Below are 27,774 nucleotides of genomic sequence, written 5' to 3'. Positions count from 1 at the left end.
GATTTTATTGTAGGACACAATCACATCTTAACAAATATAGGGGGGGGGGCAGCAAGAAAGAGGGGGGGCATGTCAGTGAAATCCAAATGACATAGATTACAATATTCAGTGACACAATTCTAAGAAAAAATGAAACATAGGAAAGGCACAGGTGGATCTAAAAAGTAAAAGAAGCACAATTAGCAAAGCAGTGTTTTAATTATGACATTATACATATCTAAAGAAACTTCAGAAACAGTTAAAGTGATAATAGTCACTGATTATTTTAATTAGTTTAAATGCAGACAATGAGGTAATGCAATAGATATAATTAAAATGTAGGGATGACCATGTTTGAATGTATTGCGTTCGTGTGTATGACTACCGGTTTGGGGAAAAAATAGCTTTGTGCGTTCACACAGTGCATGCTCCGGTGCTCTTGGGAATGTGCCTACATGCACACAAGTGTGCGAGCAGTTTCAGCACACTCCCCCTTTGTGTACCATAGCGAACACTCTCGTTCACATGTGGTGTGGGCGTAGTTTCGCATAGGGCGTGCGTTTGCCGTTTGCATGGGTGTGTGCAAATATGCATGCGAACGAATCGACCAGAATAAGGTCCATGGTGTGATGTGCTCCATGCATTTTGTACTAGATCCCATTGCATCTAGATCAAAGCGCATGCGATAAGCTACAACAGCGAGTGTTTTGAACTAGATGTGATCAATTAAAAAACATACCGGCTGCACATACAGTACTTTTGTACTTTGAGATGTGATGTGCACATCGCAAGGCAAAAACACACCATGTATGATCTCAAATAGCACTGCTTGAATTTAGAATTCTCTAGATTAGGGTCAGCAACTTTTTGCTATTTATCCGTACACATACACACGCATGCAAGTATTTATCCATTTTATCATGCTAATAACATTAATGCATTATAATCAGTTTAAGACTTTTGGAAAGTACAAACATCACATTTTTTTTTACAGTCCTAGAGCATGACCAATTTTACCAAAAACCACTACAGGTTGAGTATCCCGTATCCAAAATGCTCGGGACCAGGAGAATTTTGGATAACGGATTATTCCGTATTTCGGAATATTTTAATATTTCAATGATGTATTTTGAAGTATCTTGCATTTATGCTGTATAAACACATAATATACACACAAATATATTTTATTACCACATAAAATACACACAAATATATTTTATTTGTTCAAAAAACAAGGTTTCAAAACGTGAAACAAAATGTGTGTACTATCTCAGCACTGAATTTGAATGCCAAGCAATCATTTTCTTGTACATATATAGTGCCAGTTACATATCATGTCCTCAGTAGTGCTGTTACATATGTCCCCAGTGAGTTTTTAGCAAAAAAAAAATTTTTTTTCACTTTCTGGAATGTCCGTATTTCGGAATAATTCGGATAACGGATATTCGGATACGGGATACTCGACCTGTATTTTCAAAACAATGGTCAGGAATTTCTCTGGACCCTCTACTTTACCCCCTCTAATGACTAATTATGCAATTGTACTTTTCTAAATACAGGTAGCTTAATGAGTCATTAATTAGCTTCCAGAGTGCTGCCTTCTCCTCCTGTTCTTTTCTCAAGTGTAGAGCTTCCAGGGAGCAGCCGAACACAAGACATGTACTACCCTGCAACAACCTCCCCCCCCCCCCATGCACAATACACTACAGGCAGTACCCTGTGCCCCCTTCCTGCACTCTACTACCACTGCTACTCTGCACCCCTCTTCCATACACAATACACACAACTGCCACTACCCTGCACCCCCTCCCTGAACACACTACACATTTACCTTCGCTAGCAGGCTTCCATCTTCATGCAGGGGAGTACAGGAGCTGGCCCAGCGGTCGGAGAATGCAGCAATTGGGCATAGATGACAATGGGGCATTCAAAGCTGTACAGTTCTTTATTTTTTTCTCGGAAAGCAGAAAACCTAGCACGCATTTTTTTTCTTGGTATTTGAGTGGTAAGATAAGCTAGTGGCATCTGGCAAGACCAATAAATAAATAAATAATTAGTATTGTTAGATATTTGTTACAGAATAAATAAGCCATTTTCTCTTTAATTTATAAAATATTGAGGCTTAAATGTAAGTCTGGAACTTACTTGTCCTAGCTGATAAATCTACTACGCCTTAAAATTGTTCCCTGTGCTAGGGGGTTGTTGAACTCTGATCAGAACGATTATTACTAGGGATGTGTTTGTTGCAGGAGCTTGCGTTGAAATATCCTCAAAAGCTGGGTGTCACAAACTGAAGGATGGCACTACTAACTCTGGAATTGGCTCGACCTGACACAGGTGCGCAGAGTCTAACCGTGCCAGGGGTTTTCTGCCAGTGACCCCTCCAATTGGGATTTGGGCTTCGGCAGCGCCCAACATGTCGGTCGTGGCCCCCTGGTCAGGTTTCCCTTGTGAGTTGGAAGTAGCCGCGGGAATATGGGAGAGTGGTCATCTAGCCAGGTCAGCAACAATCGAGCAGATGAGGTATCAAAGGAAGGAGAAATTGGAGGAGTCAAGTTCAGGCTGGATGAAATACACAAAACACGGTGGAGGTACAGAAGGGGTTAAACGTAAGAATGGTCGGGAACAGTGGCGTAACTATAAATTTTGCTCCCCCCAGCCAAAAATAATTGGAGCGCCCCCCCCCCCCCACCCCCCCTCATCTGAGTGCCAAAACAGGGAAATATAACAAATGAAATAAAAATGAAATATAGATATCTATACATTTGAAAAAATGACACCTGGGTTTTGCATAGTTAATGGGATATACACACACACTGTGACACACTTTGTGTGACACTCACCCCCTCTTAAACACCCGTTATGCTCCATGCTAGTGTGCTACAGGCTCCAGAAAGTCCACCCTGTAAGAAAAGTCTCAGAAGTCACGCTGGAAGTAAGGGGCAGTCTGCAAACTACTTGCCGCTATACAAGTGTAATCAAGAGTGTATGAATACACTTGTAAAGTGGAAAATAGTTTACAGACTATCCCTTAATCCAGTGTGTGCCTGTGACTGTGTGAGCTCTAGCAGACCTGAGAGGACTCGGGAGGACGGGACTGCATACAGAAGAAATAAATCAGTGCAGCTCCGTGACCCCAGTGCCCTCTCTTATCCTGCACAGCAGCAGAGAACTGAAGGCAAGTCAGGGAGAGCGCCCGCAGACCCCCGGCTCCTCCAAGCCACTGCGGGGGTTGCTGTATGCTAATTACGCCACTGGTCGGGAACTAGCACAAGTCAGCAACAGTAATACACTGAATAACTCTAGGAATGCTGGAGTAGGCAATGTGAACCTATACTCTGGCAGGGATTGCCTGCCAGAGACTTCCTTTTATACTTGCAGGGTGACTATGTCACATCCTGCATGGCCCTTTAAATTCTTAACAGTGGAGGGGCTCGTGCCCCTAGAGAAGCATGCGCCCGTCGACCCGGATGCCGCATGCCTATCTGCACTGCCCACCGGTGCTGCAGGGAGACTCCTGCAGATGCCGGAGCCAGGCGCCGCTCAGCCCGCCACTGCCTGGAGCCCTGGGGCCACCTGGACTGAGCTGCTGGACGGGGAACCTGCCACCCGGATCCCAGCGCTGCTGCCCGCACACTCCACGCCCCTGAACCCCGGTAGAAGACTCCCGTGGTCCGGGAGGTTGTGACATTACCCCCTCCCCTAGGGGTGGGCATTGATCACCCTATAGTATGAATGGTTTGTTAGGAAATTTCCTGATGAAAGTCCTGAAGTAACTGAGGGGCGTGAACATCTGAGGCCCTAACCCAACAACGTGCCTACAGACCGAACCCTTTCCAGTCAATCAGGAAATGAACTACTCCCCTAGACACTCTGGAATCCAGAATTTGGCCTACTTCATACTCTTCCTGATCTCCTATTGGAATGGACGAAGGAGAGTGTTTGGGAATAGAGAACCGATTGATGATGAGTGGCTTGAGGAGTGACACATGAAAAACATTGGGGATTTTTGGGGACTCAGGAAGCTTAAGTCTTACTGCCACTGAGTTGATTATTTGAAGGATGCGGAAGGGACAATGGGGCAGATTTATTAAGCTTGGAGAAGAGATAAACTGGAGATAACGCGGAGAAAAGGTAAAAGGAGATAAAGCACCAGCCAATCAGCTGTGTTTGAAAAAGACAGTTAGGAGTTGATTGGCTGGTGCTTTATCTCCTTTTACCTTTTCTCCACTTTATCTCCAGTTTATCTCTTCTCCAAGCTTAATAAATCTGGCCCAATGAATCTTTGAGCCAACTTCATTAATGACACCTTAAGCCATAGATTAGTGGAGAGCCAAACCTTGTCTCCAGGACTAAACTGTGGACCTCTCCGTCTTCTGTAATTGGAACAACTTCTGTAGCGGTCCAAGGACCTTTCTAGATTACTTTTTACTTTTGACAAGATGTTCAGAAAATGTTTAACCATGTGCTGAACAGCTGGTAGCGGACTTGAGTGGTTGGAAATAAATTCTGGAAGATTGGGATGGAACACGTTTTGGATAAAAAAAATGGAGAATGACCAGTGGATTTGTGGAACAAATTGTTATTAGTGAATTCTGCCCAAGGAATTAGGGCTACCCAATTATCTTGATTGGCTGACACATAAATCCTTAAGAATTTTTCTAGGTCTTGGTTAACCCTTTCGGTTTGTCCGTTACTTTGAGGATGATAAGCTGAGGAAAAGTTGAGTTTAATGTTAAAAGAGGCGCATTATGCTCGCCAAAACCTAGATGTAAACTGGACTCCTCTATCAGACACAATACTTTGTGGAAAGCCATGGAGTCTGAAGATCTCCTTGATGAAGATTTCAGCTAACTTGGGAGCGCACGGAAGGCCCCTCAGTGGGATGAAGTGAGCTGCTTTGGAGAACCGGTCCACTACCACCCAGATAGTGTTGCAGCCATCACTGGTAGGGAGTTTAATTATAAAATCCATGGAGATGTCAGTCCAGGGCTGACTCAGAATTGGAGGGTGTTGGAGCAACCCTGCCGGAGCTTGTGTAGCTGTCTTGTGTTGAGCACATACGTCGCAAGCCGCCACAAAGTTCCTGACATCCGTTCTCGCCGAAGGCCACCAGTGATCGCGAAATGTTAATTCTAATGTTTTCTTGACCCCAGCATGACCAGTGAAATGAGAAGAATGAAACCACTGTATAAATTCAGCTCGTAATCTTGAGGACACAAATGTTTTCCTAGCCGGAATCTTAATTCTCCTGGTAGATGCAATAAAACAGGAAGATTTTAAGATGGGCTTTTGTTCATTCAATTCTTCTGAAGAAGCTGACCCAAAGACCATGAAAAGTGCATCTGTTTTAACGTTCTGTCACCCAGCCGATTCGTTAGGATCAGATTGAACCGGTCAAAGAACAATGACCTTGCTTGTCGATAGTTTAGACAATGTGCAATTTTGAGATAAACAATAAATTCCTGTGGCCCATATAAACCGTCACCGGAAATTTTGCCCCTTCTAAAAGATGTCGCCATTTTTGTAATGCCAGTTTGATGGCCAGCAATTCTTCGTCTCCTACTGCATACTTCCGTTCTGGTGGTTGGAATTTCATGGAAAAAAAACACAAGCATACCACTTGTTAGCGGCATCTTTCTGGGAAAGAACTGCCCCGACTCCAACTCAGGAAGCATCCACCTCAAGGAAGAAAGGTTTGTCTGGATCAGGATGCCTCAGGATGGGAGCAGTCACAAAGAGTTGCTTAAGTAACTAAAAAGCTTGTTTGGCTTCTGAGGGCCATTTCTTAGTATTTTCCCCTTTACAGGTAATCTTGGTTATAGGTGCAACAACCGAAGAGTAATTTTTTATAAATTGTCTGTAAAAATTACCGAAACCCAGGAATCGCTGAATGGACTTCAGCCCTACTGGTTGAGGCCAGTCAGATATCGCTGACAGCTTTGGTGGATCCCTGCGCAGCTCGGTGCCTGTGACAATGAATCCCAGGAATGGTATCTCCCATTGCTCAAAAGAACACTTTTCCAAATTGCGATATATCTGATGTTCTCGAAGGAGACAATACCTCACGAACATGGCACCGATGTACCTGGAGATTCTCTGAAACAATCAAGATGATGTCCAAGTAGACTACTACGAACTTATTCAAAAGATCTTGAAAGATTGAATTCATATGTCTTTCAAAAACTGCCGGGGCATTGCTCAGACCAAAAGGCATTACCAAGTATTAAAAATGCCTGTCCTGTGTATCGAAGGCAGTCTTCCACTCATCGCCTGACCTATTTCGGATTAGGTTATATGCTCCACGAAGATCCAGTTTATAAAAGACTTGTGCCCCCTTGATTCTATGGAAGAGTTCTGAAATCAGAGGAAGTGGGAACTGGTCCTTTATAGGGATAGCATTCAGACCCCTGTAGTCAATACAAGGCCTGAGGCCCCCATCCTTTTTCTTCACGAAAAACAGACCCGTGCCTTCAGGAGATTTGGACTCTCTAATGAAACCCCATTCCAGATTGTCCTTAATATACTCAGACACCACTTGAGAGACTCAGCCATGGATAACAGAAACACCCGGCCACGAGGAGGCGACTTCCCGGGTATCAAATCAATGGCACAGTCCCATTCCCTATGGGCTGGTAGCTTCTCCGCGTCTTTCTTACCGAATACATCAGTGAAGGCTCGATAGGGTGCAGGAAGCATGACACCAGACACCAAATTGGTTGAGGAAATAGCACAATGAGGACACTTGATCCTGGCGAGACACCGACCATGGCACTCTGAACCCCATGCCAGCACTTGTGGACTCCTCCAAGTAGGTGAGTGCAACTGCAACCAGGGTAAACCCAGAATGAAAGAATGAAGAAAGGAATGGTCTCTTGGTGGAGCGCCCCTACTGTCATGAGTATCGGTGCGGTGCTAGGATGTATGCTAGAGAATGGTAATTTGTTACCATCTACCCCCACAATATGTAGGGGGTTGGTCAAATCTTGGTACTGGATTCCCAAACGCTGTACCATCTGTGCTGTAATGAAATTGCCATCAGCACCTAAATCCAAGAACGCCTTGAGAACCACGGAAGTATCTTGATTTTGAAGGGTGACATCAATAGTGAATCCTACTGTGGAGACTCCGAAAGGGGAGTTTGACAGAGTGCCTAAACTGAGCACCCCAGAGTCAGTTAGGCTTTGTCGTTTCCCGGACGCTTGGGACAACCGGAAAGAAGATGACCAGAATCCCAGCAACATAAACACAGACGTTTTTTTAAATCTTCGTTACCTCTCCGAAAAAGGAAGGTGAGATTTCCCAATTTGCATTGGCTCTTCAGACTCAAGCTGAGGAGGAACTGGACGCAGGAGGAATAAATTGAGGCGCCAACTTAAAGCTGTACCTCCGACTGCTCTCTCTCCTTTTTTCTCTCTTGGTGATGCAGGTCCACCCGAGTACACAAGGTGATGGGGCTATCTAAGGTTGCTGGTTCTCGAGATGCCAGCTCATCCTTAATCCTCTCCGAGAGACCTTGTGCGAATGCGGCCATCAAAGCCTCCTCATTCCACCCCAACTCGGAGGCTAAAGTCCAGAACTGAACCGTATACTGGCCACGGTTTGGGTTCCTTGTTTCAGTTGAAGAATCACTGAGGCGGCTGAAGTCACCCTGCCAGGCTCATTGAACACCTTTTGGAACTCAGCAATGAAGTCGGCACTTTGACTAATAATGGCATAGTTTTTCTCCCAGTGGGGAGAGGCCCGGGTCAGGGCTTGACCCGTTAGTAGCAAAATGATGTAAGCAACTTTCGCCCTTTCCGACGGGAAGGACGCCACTTGTATTTCAAACTGGATGAGGCATTGATTCAGAAACCCTCGGCATTCCTTAGGATTCCCATCAAATTTTGCTGGATTTGGGATGCGGAGAGGAGCAGCACCAACTGCGACCACTAAAGGTGCTGGTGCCAACGGAGGTGGTGAAGCCTCTACACGTTGCTTCAGGGTATGCAGGCATTGCATAATCTGAGCCTAATCCTGCTCTTGTTTATTCACCCTGGTCAGCAAATTTTCCAGAAGCTACTTGGGAGACGGACCACTAGTAGGATCCATATTCCAATGGGGCCAGAGTATCCTGTCACAAACTGAAGGATGGCACTACTAACTCGGGAATTGGCTTGACCTGACATAGGGGCTTGGAGTCTAACCGTGCCAGGGGTTTTCTGCCAATGACCCCTCCAATTGGGATTTGGGCTTCGGAGGCGCCTGACACGTCGGTTGCGGCCCCCTGGTCAGGTTTCCCATGTGAGTTGGAAGTAGCCGCGGGTATATGGGAGAGTGGTCGTCTAGCCGGGTCAGCAACAATCGAGCAGATGAGGTACCAAAGGACTGAGAAATTGGAGAGTCAAGTTCAGGCCGGGTCAAATACACAAGAAAACACATTGGAGGTACAGAAGGGGTTATACTTAAGTGTGGTCAGGAACTAGCACAAATCAGCAACAGTAATACACAGAATAACTCTAGGAATGCTGGAGTAGGCAATGTGAACCTATACTCTGGCAGGGATTGCCTGCCAGAGACTTCCTTTTATACTTGCAGGGTGACTATGTCACATCCTGCATGGCCCTTTAAATTCGTAACATTGTGGTGAGCACGCCCCTAGAGAAGCACGTGACCGCCGACCCGGATGCCGCACACCTGTCTGCACTGCCCACTGGCACTGCAGGGAGACTCCTGCAGATGCCGGAGCCAGACAGCGCTCAGCCCGCCGATGCCCGGAGCCCTAGGGCCGCCCGGACTGAGCCGCTGGATGGGGAACCTGCCACCCAGACGGGATGCAGTCAATTTCCCGGCGGTCGGAATCCCGGCGTTCAAAATCCAGATGCCGGAATCCCGAAACTTTCTCCCTCCGTGGGTGTCACCCATAGAGGGAGAATAAATTAGCGTGCCGAGTGTAGCGAGGCACCGGGCCCACTGCATGGCAAGCGCAGCAAGCCCACAAGGGGGGGCGATCCACGTCCCCCCCTTGTCGGGATTTTGGCGGTCGGGATTTTGAACGCCGGAATTCCATACCGAATCCGCCCAGAGCCCCAGCGCTGCCGCCTGCACACTCCACGCCCCCGGTAAAAGACTCCCGTGGTAAGGGAGGTTGTGACACTGGCTCCAAAGGTATGGGACTATTAATTGGGGGGAATACAGTGAAAAAAATTGCATGCTTAAAATCAATGATTAACCACAACACATGAAGATGCAGTGCTCCTTTAGTTTTAAAATAAAAGGCTAGTCGATAGTAAAGCAATTTAAAGGATTGTGAGCTCAGAAGAAACATGACATCTTAGGGGTTGTTTCATAAAAGCGCACAAAGCAGCCACAAGTCTGCTTTTTTTCCAGGGTGTACACATATGTGTCGTAGATATGCATCTCTGCTGATCACTCAACTATTCAGGTGTGTTTATGTAGTACACATGTAGCAGATGCACAAAGTGGGTTTGGAGATGGAGCTGCAGGCTATTCATAGGTTGAAGCCCCCTAACCATTAGACGAAAATTGAAAAGAAGGGCCCTTCTGAGTGATACCCACGCATCATTAATGACCTCCCCTTGTCTGCTGAACATGCAGGTCCATATCCCCGTGTGTATGGGGCGACGCATGGGCCCTCGGATGGTCGTTGGAGCATGCTCCTCTCAACAGCGGCTTCCCCTGGCAAGTCAGCTGTGTCCCTGCCTCTTCCCCCGGCAGTTTCACTTTTTTATCAGCGACCATCTCTGGTCGCTAATGAAAACGGGACACTGAGCATTATGATTGCTGTGCAATCGTGTGTACGGAGCTTTAAAACCTTAACCAGACAATTTAGCTTCCTGGGTAAGATAGAGCACAGACCCCCACACACAATTTGTAAACATCATTCAGAAAAATACACATATAAAAAGGTAAAATTCTGAAATTAAAATTCTGAAGCTACCCAAAAAAAGATAGTTATTAAGTTTTTTAAATGATCAGATCCAGTATTGGATGATAGGTCGACTGTCACCATGTGGTTGACGTGCACAATTTCGACATATAGTGTTCACTCTAGGATTTTGTGCAGGCAGGGCGCAGGGGTGGGGGGCGGACCGGGCTGCCGACGTCACAAAAGGGGCGTGCCCGGGCCGCCGATGACATGAAAAGGGGTGGCCCCGGCCACCGCCGTCACTAAAGGGGATGGGCCCTGCCCCGCCGAAGTTGCTGTCACGCCGGGGAAGCGCCGGGCATTGCAGTCTATGGCAGCGCTGGGCTTCCCCGTGCACGCCGTCGGGGCAGGCACCAGGCTGTTTTAGAGAGGCGCTGCTAGAGGGGCAGGGCTTTTTTTTTTTATAAAAATAGGTTCAGGAACTCTGGGTCCGGGGTGGAGCTATTTTAAAAAGAAAACTTATGGGCACTAAAAGAAAACTTTAAAATAAAACTAATTTTATGGAAAGTACATTTTGGCCCAGGACAGGTTCAGGAACCCAGTTCCTACAGTGCCAAATGGTTTTGTCCATTTGTTAAAAAATGTCCTTTGCTTCAGGTCTGAATACCCCTTTAGCCCTCTGACTTAAATCACTCTCCCTTAGCGCCAGTAATTGTTGGGAGACTTGTCTCTTTATTGCAGGTTTGCTCTTGAACTGGGAGTAAAGGTGCCCATACACTTGCCGATATGTGTGCTGTGCGTTTTGTACTTCATTTGTGCCAATGCAATTTTGGGACTTGAATGGGGATGGAATGCCATCTACTGTACTGTGCGGGTACAATGCGATTTTAGCCTTTTTTTTTTTTTAGTTTATCGTTAAGTTATGTGCATCTCGTACTACAAAAGTGATGCAATGCGACGTAGCACAAAAAGTACTGCCTGCAGATACTTTTTGTGCTATACAATATTGTACCCGCAGGGGACGCGCAACGCATCCCCGCAGGTACACGGTGCGATTCTATCCAATGCGATGCTTTTTGAACTTTAAAAGTTCAAAACGCATGGGATAATCGCAGCGTGTATGGGCACCTTTACAGAAGAGCTAAATGGGTGCTCCTTCCTGGGGATGAGATGCCTAACTCCACTCCAATTGTAAATTCTCCTTGAGGAGGTTACAAACAGCTGTGCACACTACAATCATGTTTTTGGAAGGCAGTTCCAGCACTACACCGCCAGCTGGGCAGCACTATTATGAGCTAGAGCTGTGGCCATGCTGCCCTCCGACATTGACCCCATGAGCCACGGCACTTTTGCTATGGGCCAACAGGTCCTGAATACATATGGAAATCACCATCTAAATGGCCCATTTTGTGCAATTATGAATCCATGTCCTTATAGTATAGATAAAACTGCTCATGGCGGCTCAAGTATGTCTTAAACATAACAGAATGCTTTTCGTGTCATAGAAAAATAGAATTTAATGGCAGATAGAAACATCTTGGTCCATCTAGCCTGCCTTTTTTCATGTATCCTTAGGGCAACTTCAAACCTATTTGCTCCTTAAGGGCCAGATGCACTAAGCTTCAAAAGTGATAAAATGGAGAGTGATAAACAATCAACCAATCAGCTCCTGCCTGACATTTTTCAAACACATTCTGTGACACAAAAGGTAGGATCTCATTGGCTGGCTGTTTATCACTTTCCATTTTTTATCACTTTTGAAGCTTAGTGCATCTGGCCTCAAGTCTTTGTAAGGATGTCATGTCTCTCATTTCAAAACTATTTTTGTACATTATTTTTTATTAAAGAAAAATAAACACGTAATACAATTCTCATTTCAGCATTTTAATGATTTCTACATTGTGCCTACTAGTGCACTTTTCCTAAATTGTGCCTGTATAGTGCTACAGGCATCCAACTTGAAATATATGTTAACACCTAATTACCATTCTCTCTGAGGGCATGTAAAACTCAGATCTGCAGCTACTTGTTAAACCAGGTACATCTTCCTGATTACACAATCTCCACCTCTTTATTGCCATTTAAATATGTTGTCCTGCAACAACAAAATGATCTTGTTTTCCCACTGGATTCCACATTAGCAGCATTCCTGGCATAGTTATATTCTTTTTCGCCTCAAGTTTGTGTCTCTCACGGCAACGGTGCGGCCGAACGTCATTTCCCGTGCTGCAACCGCCGTCTCCGCTCTCGTATATTATTACATAAAGTGTGCCCCAAAAACCTATTGGTTCTCATTCAGTCTTTTCTTACAGACTACCCCTTTCAGTATATACGCTGAACTTTCTTTGGGAGCACCACCAACCAGCAATCGCTAATCAGGGTTTCCCTGAACAGCCTTCACTTATGTTGGTCTATATTAATTAATTAACCAGTACCTTTAAATTTACAACTAAACAATAATCTTTAAGCCTGTGCCAACCAACCCCCTATCTCAATCATAGTTATATTCAGCAGGGAACTGCCTGCTATGTCCAGCTTTTTGTATCATAAGGCAGTGTTGGACTGAGGTGTGAAGGGCCAACAGCAGATGCGGATTTTCCACAATGCAACCTAGACACTTGCCTAGGGCCCTGGAGGACCCAATGGGTCCCATATAGGTATCCTGGGTGTCAAAAACATTCCTAATAAAGTATTTCACCACTACCATGTCACGTTCTGAAATAATGTGGACCTGCTTGATGTTCTTTGACAGAATAAAAAAAGTTTGAACACAAATAGTTTCATGTAAATGTGACACATGTATTAAGACTTCTTCCAAAAGACCTAGAGCCGTATTAACATTTGTGCACAATGCTGATGTTCACACAGCTGAGCATTTATCAGTAAGCTGTGCATGCAAAAATATAGTGCTATAGATTGTTGGAGGGATTTTTTTATCTAGTGGCTGGTCCCAAAGATAAAATTGTCCTCAGTCCAATAGTAACCACTGACGTGTTTCCCTGCTGTATCAGCAGCTTTATCAAAGGTGATAAAGCTGCTGATACAGCAGGGATACGCGTCAGGTGTTACTATTGGACGTGAGGACAAATTTATCTTTGGGACCAGCCACTATCTATACACATCAGGAGTACGTTTGTAAGGAGGACTCTCTCTGTTAGAGAACCTGCATTGTTACCAAAGGAGCTGATTGCGGAATCTCACAAGGAGTATTTGGGACTGCCTGTTATTTAAGAAACATCCACCCTGCCACTCTGTGGCAACCGGCTTGGTAAATATCAAAAAATCTCCGGAGACACCACCTGCACCTCCCTATTTACGGAACATTGTGGCTATACTATATGTCCCGAAATGATGGAATAAATGTACCTCAGATCCTTTTTTATGCTTTCTTAGTTACTGCCAATCATATAGTTTGTTTTTATTTGTATGAAATTGTTCGGTACTTGTTTAGTTTCACGGCGGCAGTTACGTACTTAGCGTAGCGTCCCTTTGAGAATAGGCCTCGTGTTCCCGCGGCAGCGTAGTGAGTACTTGTTTAGTTTCACGGCGGCAGCATGGCCGCCATGAACTTTCGGGTACGGCGCTTACCAAACTATCTAAAATAAATGAAAATAACTCTATGCCAACGTAGATAGTTCATACCTCTACTATCCACGTTGGCATAGAGTTGATTTTAGATAGTGTGGTGAGCGCAGCGAGCCACCGAGTTCGCAGCGTGGGCGAGCGAAGCGAGCCCCGCAAGGGGACTCAGACGAACGGCCGCTGCCGCCTTGAAACTAAACAAGTACAGCGTAGTGTTCCGTGCGACCAGCGTAGTCAGTCATAAGTAACATAGTGTAGTGAGCGTAGGCAGTACGTAGTCAGCGTAAGCGTCCCTGTCAAAATCAGCGTAGTGTGTGTACCTGCGACTAGTCAGTCAGTCAGCTGGTAAATTGAGTGGTACACAGTTAACATAGTCAGTCAGCTGTTGTATTCTCTGAGAGGCAGACGTATCGGAGACATGGCTGCAGAGAGGCTGACAATTTTTACTCTGCCCCAGACTGAGGAGGAGGCAGTGGAATTCCTTCAGGAGCAACATTTCCTGCCTGAGACACAGACCTGCCCCAATGGGCACCCGATGAGGCGCTGCAATATCCGCAACTGCAGGAAAAAAGACTGAGGGCTGCACAGTGGTTTAGAGGGTGTCATCTGACCTTCGTTACCCTCATCCGCTTTATATTCTGCTGGGCTGAGGAGCTGACTAGTGTACGTTTTTGTCAGCGACACCTCTCTTACCCCTTTGACACCAGAGCCGCAACCCGGATTATTGCCACTCCAGTCCGGGCCTTGGTGTAAAAGGGCAAAAAAAAAAAAATAATAACCCGGGTCCCCGGTGTACAACCCGGAAAATGTTCAGGGCTGGACACGGGGCTTCCCCGGAGTCAGGGGCCGTGTAAATGGGTAACCCGGGTCATCCGACCCAGGGACCCATTTCCTCAAATCGGGGAGCCCCAACCTCCGGACCGCAGTGCCCTGAGGTCAGTCCGGAGGTTGGGCAGAGGCTGCGTACAGCCTCCGCTGCTGTCTGAGGTACTATGCAGACAGCAGCAGAGGTGAATGGATGCATCCATTCACCTCATGGACGGAGGCTGGGGGCGCACGGAGGCTGGGGGCAGCCCAGCAGCTTACCTGAGTGCTGGGCTTGCCCCCAGCGCGTTGGTCGGCGTTGCGGGGGTGTCAGGCGGCGTTGCGGGGGTGAGGGTCGGCGGGTTTCCCTACGCTTGGAGATGATGTGATCTCAGAGCGCCTGCGCCCGAATTCACCGGCGTTCCCTACCCGGCATAATGCCGGGGGACGCTGGTGTAAAAGGGAACAACTGCCGGGTCGCACCCAGGTCCAAAAACCCCGGTGCGACCCAGTAGTTTTGGTGTAAAAGGGGAATCTGTCTCCCAGGCCACCACTGTGCAATATAATAATTTAATGAGGAAGTCCTGAGCTGTCGACCTCCTGTCTCAGCCTCAGCAACAAATAGGCGGCCCAGGCACCATTGTGGAGGTTGATGAAAGCCTCTTTATTAAGCGCAAGGACAATGTTGGACGCATGCTGCCCCAGCAGTGGATCTTCGGGGGGCATCCCCAGACAGACCGGAGAGTGTTTATTGAGGGCAGTCGAGAGGCGGGACGCCAGCACCCTCATGGCTGCCATAGAGAGGCACGTGCTCCCGGGGACCACAATTTATAGCGACTGCTGGAGGGCGTACCAAACAGAGCAGGCAGGGTATCACCACGCCAGGCTGAACCACCGCTACCACTTTGTGGATCCGACAAGCAGGGTTCACACCCAGAATATAGAAAGACTGTGGGGATCCTGCAAGTGGCGCAATAAGTGCCAAAGGGGGACTGCGCGCTATCAGCTGGACTCATATCTCCAGGAGTTCATCTGGAGGAAGACACTGGGCGCAGAAGACCCCTTCAAGCTCTTTCTGCACGCGCTGACTCTGCTCCCTCAGGCGAGGTAGCGACCTTTTCATACCCCCACTATCCACGTCAGCGTGGAGTTGATTTTATATAGTGTGGCGAGTGCAGCGAGCCACCAAGCCCGAAGCATGGCGAGCGCAGCGAGGGGACACGGGAAACTTCACATGTATTCCGTGTCCGCTTCCCACGCTTTGGGCTCGGTGGCTTGCTGCGCTCACCACACTATATAAAATCAACTCCACGCCGACGTGGATAGTGGGGGGTATGAAAAGGTTGGTAGGACGTGTAACGCGTCTGCTCGCCACGCTTCGGGCTGGCGTGGATAGTGGAATAAACAAGGTTGACAGCTGTTACATCGACAAGTGTCATTGTCGACAGGTTTACTAGTGTTTTTCACATTTTTTTGGTCTGTGTATTTTTTGGGATAATGCTGCACCCCTATACCCGACTAAAATTTAGATGCCCCCTTTGTTAGCGGTGTGCCAGGCTGTCTATTTCTCTGTGGAAAGTGCCACAATGACCTGTCAGCACTGGGCTGCCGCTGAGTCACTACGCTTACAACGTAGTTCTGGCACCGTGAAACTACACAAGGCAGCTACGCTGATAACGTAGCAACCTGTCAGCACTTAGTTGCCGCGGAGTCACTACGCTGACAGGTCATTGTGGCACTTGTAGTTCAACAGAGAAATAGTTCAAGCTGGCGCCGTGAAACTATAGAAGGCAGCTACACTGATAACGTAGCTTTACCAGCGCTGTACTTAGACGCTATAGCATCTAAATACTAGACGCACCCTGCAGACGCCCCCTTTGTTAGCGGTGTGCCGGGCTGTCTATTTCTCTGTGGAACTATAATTGCCACAATGACCTGTCAGCGCTGGGCTGCCGCGGAGTCACTACGCTGACAACGTAGTTCAAGGCAGCCTATGAGCTACACTAATAATGTAGCTTAGATAAAAAAGCCACGTAGCTTAAAAAAGTGCTGCCGCGCTACGCTGATAACGTTGGCGTGCTGCCAAGATTCAAAACTAGCGTAGCGTACAGCTGCCACCGTGAAACTAAACAAGTACCAATTGTTCTTATTAAATATTGTTCATTTTTAATCACCACTGTCCAGCACTGCTTTATATATACTGGTGAGACCCACACATCAGCATATTTTTATATTATTTATTTTCTGAGGGGACTGACTACCCTCTAAATTAAAGCAGCAGCTATTAGAGAAACACATCATATCAAGCGCCCGAATTGGTAACCTTGGTTACACCTTTGCTTTCTATTTGCAGCCATTTACTATCTGGCTGCAGTCTGGGAAGCAGGAAGAGAGTACTGGACTATGATTAGTGGATAGCTCCAGTCATCCACCAATCAGCATGCTTGCAGCCATTTACTGTCTGGCTGCAGGATGGGAAGCAGTAAGAGAATGCTGGACTATGATTGGTGGATAGCTCCAGTCATCCACCCATCAGCATGCTGGCAGCTATTTACTGTCTGGTTGCAGGCTGGGAAGCAGGAAGAGAATGTTTCATTGATGCTCTGATTGTGTGTAATTCCCAATAAGAGCGGCAGGCAGCATTCTATACTGCCTCCCAAGAAGCTCAGGATGGCAGAGGTCCACAACCCAATATGCCGCAGCTCGAAGGCCCCAGAATTTGGGGGCCCTTGGGCAACTGCCAATATGTTAAGATGTCCCTGGCATATAATAAAACTGGTTGAAACATCTAGCATGGTATCTATGGGTAACCGTACATTACTTGTACACGTTAAATGATTAAAAACAGAATAGTGCTGGTCATAAACCCAACGCTGCGCACCCAGTGCACACGCGCCCCCAACCTTACCATTGATAGCATAAAACTATTCGACCCTCCACTATCGATGCCCAAAACATCAAGCACTATGTCCCAAGCATCGATGTTTTAAGAACATTGATAGTCAATGGCCATCCCTAGCTTGAACCATTCAGGGAGGCTGTTATCTCCCCTTCTCATGTCCCCAGTGAAAGCCATCAACTCACCGCCCCACCCCCATTATATACATACAATTTAATAACCCACATATTACTGGGCCAGTTTGGTCACATTCCCGCTTCTGAATACGGCTGAAGATTCATAATAATAATAATGGGTAATTGTGTAATAGCACGGCTCCCGTTACATAGTTAGTGTAGCGGCCCCGTCAGAATCAGCGTACTGTTCGCGCGGTTATTGTCGTCAGTCAGAAGTAGTGCAGTGTTCCTGCTAGCGTAGTAAGCGTCCCTGTCAGAAGTAGTGTAGTGTTCCCATGGGCAGCGTAGTCAGCTAAGTGTTCCTGAAACACCTCCACTATCCATGCAGCCCGAAGTGTGGCGAGCCCCGCAAGGGGATGCGTTACGTGTCCCCCCAACTTGTTCATACCCTCACTATCCACGTCAGTTTGGAGTTGATTTTATAAAGTGTGGCAAGCGCAGCGAGCCCCGCGGAATACATGTAAAGTAATCCACGTGCAAACTTGCCTACCTGACCCTCTCCATGAGGGAGAAAATGCTCTGTTCCTGGACTCAAACACCTTTCTTATCAATTACCTAGCTCACCACAGGTGATGGCAATCATACATTACCGGGGAAGTCCAGTGACAGAGCATTTTCTCCCTCATGGAAAGGGTCAGGTAGGTATGCCAGGGTTGCCTACCTGACCCTCTCCTTCAGGGAGAAAATGCTCTGCTCCTGGACTTCCCTGGTAATATATGATTTCCATCACCTGTGGGGAGCTAGGTAATTGATAAGAAAGGTGTTTGACCACAGGTGATGGCAATCCTACATTACAAGGGAAGTCCAGGAACAGAGCATTTCTTCCTCACCCTCCATGGCAGCCATTACTCTGGGTTATTTCCTCTTGCTCCTATGTTTAGACAGGTAGATTTGACTCCGCCCACCTTGGGTATATATCCTCCCCTTCCTCCATACCCTGCAGTCTTTTTCCTGTCTCAAAGTTTTAGGATAGGTAGATAGGTTTTTTATTTTGTGCCTGGCTTACCTCGTTTGTTGCAGCTATTGTCCCTGCGTGGCCAGGCTGCGGGGTGGCTCCCCGGGGGAAGAGGCACTCATCAGGCTGCGTCCTGCGCTGTGTGCCTGGAACTGCTGCCAGATATCAGGCTGTGCCTGTGGCATCCACTTTATTTGCCCCTCCATGCTGAGTCTTTGCTGGTACAGCGTTGGGATCAAGCAGCTCAGCGTTTCTGGCTGGAGGTGGGCGGAAGCAGTGTGCTGGACTGTGCCCCGAGCGTCTGGAACGCAAAACCAGGAAGTAGCGCTCTGCGGCTGGAACGCAAGGCGGAAGTGACGCGGCTGGCGTCCGGAAGTCGCTTCTGCGCATGCGCAGGTGACTGGCGCTGGATTCAAAAACGCTGGATCTCACACACTATCTGAAGCTTGTATGCTGATTGAAGTGTGAAGTCTGCAGATGGATCCTGTAAGCGTTTCTACCCCCCCTGAAGCTGAAACTGCCATGGAGAGGTAAGCCCTCAGTGAGGCACTTGTATTACTACATGCTGTGCATAGTTTAGGGCAGTTAAGTGATAGGCTTTTGTATCTGTCTGATCCTAGTGTGTCTAAAGCTTCTGGAAAGAAGAAGACTAAATCCAAGCATTTGTCCAGTAATTGTATGCTGTGTGACAAGGAGTTCCCTCCTGAAAAGGATGTCCATGTATGCAAGGGCTGCAGGCAGCCAGCAGAGGCACAGTCTTTAACCATGCTCCAGTTAATGGACTGGATGAAGAAATCCTTTGTTACTAAGGATGAGTTAAAGGATATGCAGGGGACTAAAAGAAATAGATCCCAAGTCAGCCTAGACTGTGCTGGTGATGATGATGATACAGATTCCTTGTTGTTGGTTCAGGATACAGATGATGATACTGGTGATGAATCTGGAGAGATTACTGAGAAAGAGAGATCATACAATCCTGATTTGGTGGATAATCTCCTAAAGTATGTTTATAAGGTGATGGACATTAAGGATAAGGAGGAGGTCCGTGATGTTCTGTTTGAAGACAGGGTTGTCAAAACCAGAAACTTTCCGGTGCATAAAGTGCTTATGGACCTAATGGTTGGTCAGTTCCAGAAGGTGGACAGGAAGTCGAGTAACTTTAAGAGATTGGAACGGATGTTCCCAATTAAGGATGAAGCATTTGAAAAATTCTGTACTGTCCCTAAGGTTGATGCGGCAGTGGCCGAAGTGGTGTCAAAGACTACAATCCTTCTGGAGGATGGTGCTAGTCTCAAGGATAGTATGGATAAAAAAGCTGAGGGGGCACTGAAGAAAGTGCATGGCGCCTCAGCAGTATCCGTAAAAGCTGGAGTGGCTATGGCGTCAACTTCCAGGGCCTTAAGAGCGTGGGGCTCGTCCTTGGCCACTGATATTGAAGACAATGTGTCAAGACAGTATCTGCAAAGAAGCCTGACTGTCATGATGAAGGCCATTGATTTTCTGTGTGAAGCGTCCCTGGATGTAGTAGAATATGCTGCTAAGTCTATGGCAGCGGGTGTGGCAGCAAGGCGGGCAGTATGGCTGCGCAGCTGGTCCGCAGATGCAGGTTCAAAAAATAGGCTAGCCTCTCTTCCCTATGAGGGGTCACTATTATTTGGAAGTAAGTTGGACTCAATTATCCAACGTATGACCTGCGGTAAATCGGCTAGATTGCCACAAGATAAGAAGCAAAGATATCAGGGTCAGTCATCTAGAGACCAGTTCAAAGAAGCCAGGACCTATAGGCCTGGTAGACAGTACGGTAGATTCTCTGGATCTACAAGGCAGTCCTTTCGTCAGGCCTCCAGAAGGGGGTTCAAGAAATTCTGACAACGAACATGTGGGAGAGTCCATCCCAGTGGGAGGAAGACTGTTGAAGTTCGTCCACCAGTGGGAAGAATCAGTACAGGACAGATGGGTCCTGTCAGTGCTAAAATTTGGATACAGGCTGGAGTTCAAGCAGGTTCCAATAAACAAAAGATTTCTGAAGTCAAGAAATCCCACAGATTCAGAAGAGATACAGGCCTTGAGACAAATAATCAAGGATCTGTTAAAATCCAGAGCAGTAGAACCAGTTCCCTGCGGAGAGAAAGGGGCCGGCTTTTACTCAAAAATGTTTTTGGTTCGAAAGCCATCAGGGGCGTTTCGGACCATATTAGACCTCAGAGACTTAAACAGATACATTGTGGACAAAAAGTTTCAGATGGAAACCCTGAAGTCCATAGTACAAGGCATAAAACAAGCAGATTTCATGGCATCGGTGGATCTGAAAGATGCTTACTTTCATGTACCCATTCACCCAAAGTACAGAAAGTTTCTCAGGCTTCACGTGTTAAATCAACACCTACAGTTCACATGCCTCCCCTTTGGCCTTTCATCCTCTCCAAGGATCTTTACAAAGGTCATAGTGAGTCTTGTAGCCTACATAAGATTACAGGGGATAGCCATGTGGTCCTATCTGGACGATCTCCTAATCTGCGGAAGATCAGAGCTAGAAGTGGAACTAGCAGTCCAAAGAGCGATAGAGATTCTACAGTCTCACGGCTGGTTGGTCAATCGAGACAAGAGCCATCTCAAGCCCTGCCAGAAACTGCAGTTCCTGGGGGTGATGATAGATACTACCCAGTACACGATTTCTCTGTCGCAAGAGAGGTGCGTCAAGATCCAGGAATTAGCTGCATTAGTTCAGACTCAGACAAAGTCATCTCTGCGTCTAGTTCTTCGCCTTCTAGGGATGATGTCTTCCACCATCGACATAATTCCGTGGGCAAGATGGCGGATGAGGACTCTGCAGGCGGAAGCTCTGGTTCTCAGGAGAGTGCATTCAGACCTAAATACCAATGTAAATTTAAGTCAAGGTGCAAGAGATTCTCTGGTGTGGTGGCAAAGTCCATTCCTGAAGCACAGAAGCACTCCACTATCTCAGCCTCACTACGTGACATTGACCACAGACGCAAGTTCCTCTGGTTGGGGGGCACATATGCAAGAAGCAAGCTGCCAGGGCCTATGGTCCAAAATAGAACGCACCATGTCTTCCAACCAAAGAGAAATGCGAGCGGTAGTAAATGCAGTGCGTCACTTTCAGGATCAAGTAAAGCACAGCCATCTAAGAATACTGTCAGACAACACCTCTGTAGTGGCATATGTCAACAGACAGGGCGGCACCAAAAGTCAGGCCCTGTTAGAAGAAGTCACAAAGATACTACCGTGGGCAGAGTCAAATCTGCTGTCACTAACAGCTCTGCATGTTCCTGGAGAGGACAATACGCTGGCAGACTTCCTCAGCAGGGAACAAGTACGGCCAGGGGAATGGGAGTTAAATCAGCAGGTGTTCAACGAAATAACACAAAGATTCGGGGTCCCTCAAATAGACCTTATGGCGACACACCTAAACAGGAAGGTCCAACGCTTCTTCTCAAGGTACCATCTCCCAGGGTCAGAAGGAGTCGATGTGTTCGCCCTAAAGTGGGAGTTCAAACTCGCCTATGTGTTCCCCCCATTCCCGATGATCTCTCGCATCCTGAAGAAGATACGGCAGGAACAGGCCACAGTGGTGATCATTCTCCCCTACTGGCCCCGGCGGAGTTGGTTCCCAACTGTCCTCAGGATGGTGGTGCAGGGGCCGTGGACTCTGCCAATGATCCCCGATCTACTGCATCAGGGTCCACTACTCCATCCAGACATCAAAACACTGAAATTAACTGCCTGGATGTTGAGCGGGCGATTCTGACAGAGAAAGGGGTGTCAGAGCAGGTGGCAGGCTTTCTGTTGAAAGCAAGGAAGGCAGTTTCTTCAAAAATATACCACAAGGTCTGGAAGAAATTTCTGTCCTGGGCTCAGTCGTACCCCGAAGATATTAGGTTTGGAACACCTTGTGTGCTACAATTCCTCTATGAGGGCTTTGTGCTAGGTCTAGCAGCCTCTACTCTAAGAGTTCAGATTTCCGCTCTGTCTGTCCTCCTAGATAGGAGACTATCAGATGATCCTCTCATCAAACAATTCGTACAAGCATTGAAGAGAGAACGTCCAAGACTTAAGGAACCCTTGGCTCCATGGGACCTGAATCTGGTTCTGAATGTTCTTATGTCTGCTCCCTTCGAACCATTGGATCAAGTACCCTTAAAGTATGTTACCTGGAAGGTCATCTTCCTAACAGCCATCACCTCTGCCAGGAGAGTGAGCGAACTTCAGGCACTGTGGTCAGAGCAACCGTACCTAAATATCTTTCCTGACAAGATAGTGTTAAGAACAAATCCTGGTTTCTTACCGAAAGTAGTCTCAGGGTTTCACTTGAATCAGGAAGTGATTTTGCCAACTTTCTTTCCAAATCCAAAGGATGCTGAAGAAGAAAGATTGCATAAATTAGATGTTCACAGAGCAATCTCAGTCTATCTCCTGAGAGTAAGTGAATTTCGGAAGGTGAAACAACTCTTCATTCTCCACTCGGGACCGAGAAAAGGAGAAGCAGCCTCTAAAGGAACGATAGCCCGATGGATCAAGGAAGCTATCTCGTTTGCTTATAGAGAAAACAACATGGAAGCTCCTGAGAAGCTAAAGGCACACTCAACTAGGGCAGTCTCGACGTCGTGGGCCAACAGAGCGCTGCTCTCAGTGAAAGAAATATGTGCCGCAGCTACATGGTCTTCCATTCATACTTTTTCAAATTATTATAATTTGGATGTATCTCCCGCCCCCTTTGGGAAGGTGGTGCTCCAACAAGCTGTACTGTGATATGTTTAATATATCCTTCTTGAGCATCATCTAGTTGTGTGGTTTTATTCATTGACCCTCCCTTATTATAGTTTTGCTTTGGTACATCCCAGAGTAATGGCTGCCATGGAGGGTGAGGAAGAAAGGATCTAATTATACTTACGATAATTCCGTTTCTTCCGATCCACTCCATGGCAGCCTAGAATTCCCCCCCTGTAATTATCCTTTATATAGGAGACACTCAAAAGACTGCAGGGTATGGAGGAAGGGGAGGATATATACCCAAGGTGGGCGGAGTCAAATCTACCTGTCTAAACATAGGAGCAAGAGGAAATAACCCAGAGTAATGGCTGCCATGGAGTGGATCGGAAGAAACGGAATTATCGTAAGTATAATTAGATCCTTTTGTGGGTATGGGTAAAAACCGGACCAGGACAAAACCCCAGGACCGCCGGACCAGACATCATACTCTGCATTTTGGAGCTTGTAGCGTCCGGTCCGAGGGGTGTCCTGTCCGGGGGTGTCCTGTCTGGGGGTTCTGCCTGTGACACCTGTCACCAGGTAGAGGAGGAGGGGTAGAATAAAGTCTCCCTGTATGGTCCGAGCATGTAGCAAAAACCGGACGGTCCGGACCACAGGGGGAGGCTGTAATCTCCCCTTCCCCATGTCCCTGATGATAGCTATCACAGGGACCCCCCCGGACAAGACACCCCCCAACAGGACACCCCCCGGACCGGACCCTATAAGCTCCGGACTGCAGATTTTGATGTCCTGTCCGGCGGTCCGGAGTCTAGTCCGGTCCGGTTTTTACATAGTCCCGCATTTTGTCCCTGAAGTAGAGGGTCAGGTAGCCAACCCTGAAGTATGCCCCATTGTTTGTACAGTGGCATACGGAGCGGCAAGCAGCACTTTTGCAGGAGGCTCCGAGTCCAAAGGATATCGTGCCTCATAGAGCAAGACACCGCCTCACCTACGTACTCGCTGCCTGCGGCTGCAGTAGCAGATCTCTCCCAAATCTGTGCAGTGTGCGCGGGCTCAGCTCCGCCCCCAGCAGTGATGTCAGTACGATCCCAGCGCCGTGCTGGGTGACGTCATGAGCGTCCTGTTACCCAACATGGCGGACTTTGATACCATATACGAGTTGGATGAGGATGAGGAAGAGGAGGAGGAGGAGTGCGAGGAGCGGGAGACAGGTGCAGGTCGGGTCGTAGCTGAGGAGCATTTACTCCGATATGCACCGGATCCCGTGGTGGTGCGGGGTGCCGGACACATTACCGTGTAAGAGACGGAGGTAGTTGCTCTGTGCGGGAGCAGGCCCTGCCGGGCTGTGCTCATAGTAAAGTGGGGGCATGGCTTCTCCTCATACCCCCTAATGATAACATCCTGTCACACAATCATGCTTAATATCTCATATGTGCTGTGTGTGTGTGTGTGTCTTTGAGAGGCATTGCTCTGTACAGTGTGTGTGGGGTGGGACGGACGCAGCTATGTGTGTGACAACTCTGTGTGTGGGAAGGGGGGGGGGGGACTGTGTGTGTGGGGGGGGGGGATGCACTGCTGTGTGTACAGTGTGTGTGGGGGATGCACTGCTGTGTGTACAGTGTGTGGGGGGGACAGTGCCGTGGGGGGGAGACAGCGCTGTGTGTGTGTGTGGGGGGGTATGGCTGCGTGTACAGTGTGTGTGGGGGGTGAACAGTGTGCGGGGGGGGCAGTGCTGTGTGTGTGTGTGGGGGGGGGGGGACGACAGTGTACAGGGTGTATGCCCTTTGTGTGTATCTGGGGGACATCTCTATAGGCCTAATTCATAGGTGGACAAATGCTAGTTTTAGCCTTCAACTTGTGTACTAGCATGCACCAAAATGTGCAAGCACCGAGCCACCCACTGTTGCGATCCATGCTTGCTGTAACCACGTTAGTGGTTCTAAACTATTGCTATGTACACACGGTTGGATTCTGTGTAATTTTCAGTTCGATTTGGGCTATAGTCCAAATTGAATTGTAAATAACACTGAATCGAACCTTCGATTCAGATTCGATCCTGATCCACAACATCGGGATTGAAAGCAGAAATAGACTTGCCTGGCAAGTCTGTTTCTGCTTTGATCTATCAGATCGAAAGCGGTTCCATACTGCTCAATGTAGCCTCCCCCTGCCCACCATCCCCCCTCCCTCCTGTTCAATGCCGGGTCCTGTCGCCCATCTATATCAGATCGAAGCATGTGTACACCCCTTATGTGTCATCTAAACTTGCACCTGCCGTATGGCAATATCTTTGACCATAGTCTTTTTGGAAGTGTCACAGTAATTTGCACTTACATGCCTGTGACACTCACACAACATACCCATTAGTCATATTTTTCTGTGTTCACCTCAGGCCACCTCTGCGGCAGTAACCAAGGATACCCATCGCTTTACCTCTCAATATCTTCTACAACCAGTCACAAAACATTTGCGCATATGGGAGGGTCCCAGGCAGCTCCAGGGTAATTGGATGTGACTTATGCCGTAGGACAAGTTGCATAGTGTATGGCGGCCCTTAGGCATGTGCTGCAGGGGATTTCTGAACTTTTTTGTGGAGTAACAAAAGGGTACTTGTTTCCTAGCACAGCGCCCAATATTTTCATCTTATGCGATCGCATCGCATGCCATATAGCCGCATGCGATGCAATGGTATACAGTTTTTTATTGTACAACCACCCTGATGGGTCCTTACAATGTTAAATGGCTCCCCATAGTCAACGCCACCCCCACCTCATGGAACAAATGATTGAACCAACCAGTCTTACCATGATTTTATTATGGCAAAAATGAACAAGCCTTATATGACATCTCCGTAAATACACAAGACTGGGTTACAGTTTTCCATATCTAAACAATGTGTACTTTAGAAAAGCTGGCAGCAATTGTCCATTGGCACAATGAAACATCATATGAGGCTCATTGCTTGCTTTTGGTGAAAGATACATAATGGAAGCCTGGGGCATAACTAGAACTAGTGTTAATTCTAGCACCCTGCATCTTACAAAAGCAGAGAGCGACATTCTAGGCAGGGAAGGCGAACTGCCTGGGTTTGCTTGAACGTGTAGTTTCTCAACAGCTGACAACCAAAGGTTACCCGTGTCTAGACAATAATATTGATTGATACAAAATTGCACAACTTTGTGTTGCATATTTTGATCTGATTTGATGAGAGTTGGCATGCGACATTTGAAGGGCTATTTAACCGCAGCAAATTTATGAACACTAGATCAATATAGTTTAATTAGTTTCTATATATACAATGTGCTATGCATTTGGTTTCATATTTGTATGGCTGTGTTACACGCATCAGGGGCACCCGGCTGGAATTTCCTTTGTGCCTGCCAGATGCTGGCCGGCGCCAACGTGTTAGAGAGGATTAAAGTGGCACACCAGTTTAAGCTGGTGCTTTGGCTCTGCCCCCCACACCGCCCAGCATCTGATGTCATAAAGGAAATTCTGACTGCCTCCGTGATGAGACAAAGCTTTCCTCAGCGGCGCCACAGGTTGGGACTGCTATAGCCCAGTTACACGCAGCTCAGCCTGTCGAGTCGCTTGTCATTGTGCACTGGTGGGGGGTGGTGGGCCAGGCAGGATCGGTATGCGGGCTTCATCCTGCCGTGGGACTCATGTTGCCCACCCCTACTCTTTAAGCACTTGTGTTCACTTGACTGTATAGACTTGTTTAGACCATGGCTTGATTTAATCAAGCTGGTACAGTATAACATAATGAACTACTTCTGTGTAATAATTTGCCCATGACTCAAAGGGATGCGGTTAATATCCCAGGTGTCAGGATGCCGGCAAAGAGAAGACCCACTCTGAAATCCCAACATTGATGGAGATGCTGATGCTGGAATCCTGACTGTCGGCATTCTGTTTGTAAGACTATGGGCAGGTTAGCGTTCGGCCCAGGAGGAGGTGGGTGAGGTGTACTCACTAGTCTTGGATAGGCTGCCAGGGGATTGTTCAGGTTATGGTTAGGACAGTGGTTCCCAAACTGTGTGCCTAGGCACCCCGGGATGCCTCAGGACACTTGCAGGGGTGCCTTGGGTTGGTGGACCAAGATCAATTCATATTATTTATGGTCCATGTACCAGGAAAATCCAGTGCTTGTCGCTGACAATCCTAATATATGTGGACAAACAGAAGCAAATCCTGTCCCTCTCCAGATAACTGTGACATATAAACTCAATGCACTTGAGCCTAGGGGTGCCTTGAAAATATTTTGATGCTCTAGGGTGCCGTGATTCAAAAAAGTTTGGGAACCACTGGGTTAGGATATGGGGTGGGAGAGGGATTAGGGGAGGTAAGTATACTTGCCCTCCATTGGGTTGCCAGTGTTGGTATTTGGACCACCGGCATTCTGTCTACCAGCCATCTGTCTACCAGCCATCACTGACAAATATGCGATGCAGTTATCTCTATCGAGAACACTGACAATGTGATTTTCACTACATGCAGTCTGATCTAGACAGGCGATAGCGTCACGCAGGACAGCACAATGCTGTTGCCCAGGGGTATACACGCGATCAGTTCTTCATTTCTCAATGATTTAGTCAGACCGTAATAGCCCTGAAATCACTAAGTGTGTATGGGCCTTGAGCCAGAAGTGTTCCTCAAAGGTCCATTGTTTCCCCTCCCATTGTCCTATCTCGTCTAAACAGAAGGGTTGCACTGGTTGGACATGAAATATTTAGCAGACATGGGGCCAGATGCACTAAGCTTCAAAAGTGATAAAATG

At 47.4% G+C, this 27,774-nt stretch overlaps 1 protein-coding gene and 1 long non-coding RNA gene across 3 annotated transcripts in view; one reads left to right on the top strand and one right to left on the bottom strand.

The window, feature by feature from the left end:
• Positions 1-21: 21 nt before the first annotated feature.
• LOC146035693 (uncharacterized) lies at positions 22-24,115 on the bottom strand. Its single transcript, XR_014460699.1, has 3 exons — positions 23,983-24,115; positions 1,811-2,004; positions 22-157 (listed from the first exon to the last, which is right to left on the bottom strand). It is a non-coding gene; the product is annotated as an uncharacterized LOC146035693 (long non-coding RNA).
• LOC146035692 (cysteine-rich hydrophobic domain-containing protein 2-like) overlaps positions 23,959-27,774 on the top strand; it is a 21,165-nt gene continuing 17,349 nt past the window's right edge. The window contains exon 1 of one of the 2 annotated variants that reach the window (XM_083159280.1): positions 23,959-24,290. In XM_083159280.1, the coding sequence (XP_083015406.1) occupies positions 24,106-24,290 (185 nt within the window). In that variant the 5' untranslated portion in view covers positions 23,959-24,105. The remainder of the gene's footprint in view (positions 24,291-27,774) is intronic. The other variant, XM_083159279.1, reaches the window with a different exon arrangement.

The sequence above is a fragment of the Crinia signifera genome, chromosome 9 (genome assembly GCF_055691185.1).
Source record: "Crinia signifera chromosome 9, ASM5569118v1, whole genome shotgun sequence".
NCBI classification, from domain to species: Eukaryota; Metazoa; Chordata; class Amphibia; order Anura; family Myobatrachidae; genus Crinia; species Crinia signifera.
This window is presented reverse-complemented; position numbering and strand designations above follow the sequence as displayed.